Source organism: Cupressus sempervirens, chromosome 11, assembly GCF_028749045.1.
Source record: "Cupressus sempervirens isolate cs-2001-9-10 chromosome 11, ASM2874904v1, whole genome shotgun sequence".
In the NCBI taxonomy this organism is placed as follows: Eukaryota; Viridiplantae; Streptophyta; class Pinopsida; order Cupressales; family Cupressaceae; genus Cupressus; species Cupressus sempervirens.
In genome coordinates, this window is record NC_143128.1 from 6,952,441 (window position 1) to 6,957,160 (window position 4,720).

The 4,720-nt window shown below is 31.2% G+C and overlaps 1 protein-coding gene across 1 annotated transcript; it reads right to left on the bottom strand.

Annotated features, from left to right (window-relative positions):
- Positions 1-756: 756 nt before the first annotated feature.
- Positions 757-2,306, bottom strand: LOC149527955 (mechanosensitive ion channel protein 6-like). The gene is made up of 4 exons (XM_089811220.1): positions 2,115-2,306; positions 1,356-1,940; positions 1,116-1,202; positions 757-975 (listed from the first exon to the last, which is right to left on the bottom strand). Exons 1-4 carry the CDS (start codon positions 2,304-2,306, stop codon positions 757-759), a joined length of 1,083 nt encoding a protein of 360 aa, XP_089667346.1.
- Between the last annotated feature and the right edge of the window lie 2,414 nt (positions 2,307-4,720).

Genomic DNA, 4,720 nt, shown 5'->3' on the forward strand with positions numbered 1-4,720 from the left:
CTATTTTCTGGCAAAGAACATGCAAAACCAGAAACATGTACCTTGTGCACAAAGCAATGGAGCTTTGTTCCCTGCAAAACACAATCCAAAAGAATTTGTCATTATAATTACCAATGCAGATTCCAAGATAAGTATTGAAACAATCATTAAAACAAAACAAAGAAAAAGAAACACTTCCAATAAAAAATGTTATTCTTTCTTTACCTCAACTCATTAGAAATGAATGAGGATCTCATCTTATAGTAGACCCAACAAACTTAACGGGCGTTTCTTCAGGCAAAATTTGATATTCAATTTGAAGTTCCTTGAGCATATCCTTCATTTTCAGTAGCAATGCAGATCTTCTATTTGATCTCTCACTTATGTTTTGATAATTCATTGTATGTATGAGGCAAAGGCTCATTCTCATCCTATTAGTGTTCTCAATTTCCCTAGTAAACAAATTATAGTCTGGGTGCTAATGATGATGCTTGCTTTCAATATAGCTGCATAAACAAACACAGTGCCTAATATATTCATACAAATCAAGGAAATACCTGTTTCATAAATAAGATAAGCTAACCTAACCTTACTGGCCTTTAGGCCAAAGTGGATCAATGAACCTAGAAGAGTTTGTTTATGATTCTCTTGTTGCTGAGATTTAAGAATAAATTTCTTGAAACTTTATGTGATTAACCCAATCAAGTATTTTGTATGTAAGGATGTTTGCAGATTTATGTGTAACTGTGCCTCATATTATACCATTGCTAAAAAAAATCACAAATAACAGGACCTGCTTATTCGCTCCTTAAGTGCAACAATTTTTTCCACAACAGTAGTAGCATCCACAAAGAAGTCAACACTCTCTCCCATATCTGGACTCCTGTAATAGTTAATGATTGGTTTCGTAGATAATATTGAGTTGGGGTAGTATACTTTCTCGTTATCACTCAATAGAAACACTGTTGTGAGGATGTTCATTTCTTCCACAACCGTCTGTACCATTCAAATATCAATTAGTTGTACGGTTGTATTAAAAAACCAATATGTAACATTTTCTACATTTTATTTTTTTGTTATAGGTGAATCTTCACTCATTTCAGTCATTTGTGAAAGGTGAGAAGGATGACTTTTACCTGAACTCCATCAACAATACAAGGATGCCAGTTTAAATGGCAACCACGTTCTGTTAAGACATAAATAAACTGCCATAGTATTGCCTGCTACAAATTTTTATTGGAACAATCCACCAGAAACTAGAATTGGCATTATCTATGGACTATTAAATGTTAGCTTTCTAATTCTTGAATAGCAAAAACAAAGCTTAGTACGGCACCTCATTGTATGCCAAAGCTTATGTGAGGTAAAGGTATTACTTCAAAGAACAAGTCAGTGGATGCATACTCTGTTCCACGCTTAGCAACATTTTCAAATATCCTGTTTGCCTTAATTGCTGCTTGACGTTCACTATCGATCTTCGAATCATGTTTATGGTAATTCAAAGACCTGTCAATTATGTTAGCGATTCCCGAATGCTTGATATTTTGGATCCATCTCTTCATTTTCCAAGCAGAGACATTCCTCTGATTCAGCTTCTGCAGTTGTTTAATAGTTATCCCATTGGTACCCCCTTCTTCTTTGTGCCCTGCCCTATCATTATTCCTGTTATCAGGAGGATCTATTTGAATTTCTAGGTGTCCTGCATTGTTCGTATTATTTTTATCTGCTAGAGCAGAGGATTGATGGATTTCCATCATTGGGGGCGGAGATATAGTTTCAAGCACATATTGATGGAATATGGACTCCTGAATTCTGTCAAAATATGTTTTCACATGAAAATTCAAAGCCAAAATCTTCACCAATAGTGTCTTGAATAGCCATAGAAATGAGGCGCACAGAAGACAAAGTAGAAATGTCCCTATGTAATCCAACAGGTTTTTGTTCTCAGTAGCTCGCTCCAACTGATAGCAAAAATTGACCAAAATATTAGAATGTAAAAGAGATCACAAATATTAAGAGGAATTTGCAAATGAATAAGAAGTAAAACCCTATCCCTAACAACAATAACAATTATGAAAATGCATTTTCATTGAGAAGGACAATTATGAAAAACGAGAGTGTGGAACGGTTACTACCTTTTTATCAAATATGAGATACCAAGCGAGCAAAACTAAGCCGAACCAGAGGCAATTCTTCGCACTACTCCTCACTCCATAGACAAAGTAGAGGACCCTCTTTCTCAAAATGAAATTTCTCTCGATTACGAAACCCCCCACACGAATTATCCAGCCAGAAACGAGTCTCCCGGAGAAAACAAGCAGAGCCATCAAAAACCACTTCCATGACTCTAACCCCAAATGAAACGTTTCTTCAGAGGCGCAACTATGAGGCTTGAAAGCAATCCTGCTATAAGAGCCAATAAAGCTGCACATTCCAGAAAAAGCCATTTGTCAAATCCGGAGTGCTCGTAATTTGGAGGAACCTCCTCTTCTTTGATAGGACCAAATTTTTCTTCGACATCAGCTGCAGCTGAGGGAGATTTGTTCAGATTCCTTTCAGCCATTCTCGTAGATTTTTCCATTGCATGAAATAAAGAAATCGTATCCATGACACAGTAAATAAACTATGAAACATTGTATCCATGACACGCTATATAAGCTATGAAAAACCTTTTCACTTTCCATTCCAGTCCACAATCCGTTCGAATCAAAAACCATTCGCCTTCCCTCCCTTTCCAAAACCCAAATTACAGTCTAATGCAGGCATGAATGCACTCGAAAGAAATAATGAGAACAAAATGACATTTGGTCGTTAATGTGGCATGATAAGAATTTCTATTTGATATTATATTAATTATTATTATTATTGGTTCGTTAATAGATAAATTATGATATATTAATTTACAATTTGATTTAAAGATAGATGTATAGATAATAATAACTAGCACTTGTACCCGATGGAGTAAGGGGTACGCTGATAGTCGAAAAAGTTACAAGTCTATAAGATGATTGCACACACATATTTGGTTTTGCTAGACATTTAATTAATATAAAAGAAAACTTAACATTCAAATAAATAAATTAAATGTTGTTAATTTGAAATAGTTAAATTTAATTGTTCTTCAATTCATAATATTCATCATAAAACTTTAAAAGAAATGTAGAAGAGGGGAAAAAAAAAAGATACTTTAATTGAAAGAACAAATGGATTTCAAGAAATAGAAGTTTGAATCGGTAGTACAAATGCTTTTCAAAAAAGCACAATCTGCATCGCACAGGGGGCATTTTCTCACCATACCTGTACCACAACAACTTTGCTCATTAGGGAAAGATGATATTGAAATGCATAAATGTAACCAATAAAAAAAGTGATGAGTAATCTTCCTTTTCCTTGATAATTGTATATGAATTGTTTTTCATTCTTAAATATCAATCAAAGGAGATTGGTTGTCCTCTATGAAGGTTTTCTAGTGATTTAACTCTTGAACCAATATCAATTGTTGTTTTTTGAAGTGCGAATCCTTGGAATTTTTGTATGGTGAGTGTCAATGACATGGATAGTCATATTTTCTAAGATTACCTGGGGATATATGCATTATATAGGTTAATGCTTTTGGTGATCTTGATTTCAAGGTGGGTCGTTGGAATTCTCAAATCAAACAACCACATATAGAGGTAGTTTTAGAGGTTTACAACTAGGTGCGTACACAATATTTACCACCTCCCCAATTGATTGATGGTGGTGACTCATTTGGTAACATAGGGGGTGCAATAACATCCATAGAATTTGATATTTTTTCCACAACTAACTAAAAAACTTTCAATAAATAAAGGACAATGGGGAATAAGCATTTTGAAACAAATGAAATAAGGAAAAGAAAAACTAATATCATGCCAATATGTTAGGAGAGAAGAAAATGTTTGTTTAAAAATCTATTTGATTAAAATTAATATTTTAAAATATACAAATATAAAAATAATAATTATAATTAATGCTAGATCATTTCTTAAAATTTTGGTAGAGTTAAATGGACAATAATAGATTTACTATATTGTTTTGGTGAATTCAACATTTTAACTAAATATTGAATTCTAACCATGTCATAAACAAATTTGATAAATCCTTTTTAATTGAATTTTTAACTATTTTGTATTGTAATACCAAAATTAAAATTTATAATACTTATTTTTTAATGATATAAAATTTATTTGAAAGAAATGTAAAATTTGTAAAAGCTTATTTTTCCTTTAACCTCTATATTTCTAATTATTAAAATATAGTATATATTTAAATTATTATAAAATTAGATTGTTATAAAAAAAATTCAATTTATTATTTAAATTCTAATTTCTAATTAGTTTTAAAACTATGACCTTCAAAATAAATACTACAAAAGAACTTTAGACAAAATTTAACACACATTTTATAAATATTAAAAGAAAAATTCCAACACAACTTTAAAAGTAAAAATAGAATGGAGAAAAACTCTCAAGAAAACACAAATTAACAAGAGCTCTATTCGAGCTTGAGTCCCTGCCTCTTGAAAAATGTAAAGCAGATTTATAAGAAAATAAATCAAATCTGAATTGATAAATTTAGTTTCATTAAAGATGATTTGTAAATAGATAAATAAGAATGATAAATAGAATAAAAACTTTTTATTTTTAATTTAATTAATTTTTTATTTATTTTTACTTAAGTTCATTTGAGATAAAGATTAAAATTATAGATAATTTTTTAA

Bases quoted from the DNA above. Each gene is read 5' to 3' on its own strand.
- LOC149527955 (XM_089811220.1), bottom strand. From the start codon at position 2,306: ATGGCTCTGCTTGTTTTCTCCGGGAGACTCGTTTCTGGCTGGATAATT. The intron at 1,941-2,114 runs GTAGTAACCGTT...TTTTGCTATCAG, and splicing joins ATCTCATATTTGATAAAAAG to TTGGAGCGAGCTACTGAGAA. The intron at 976-1,115 runs GTAAAAGTCATC...TGAATGGTACAG, and splicing joins GTATTGTTGATGGAGTTCAG to ACGGTTGTGGAAGAAATGAA.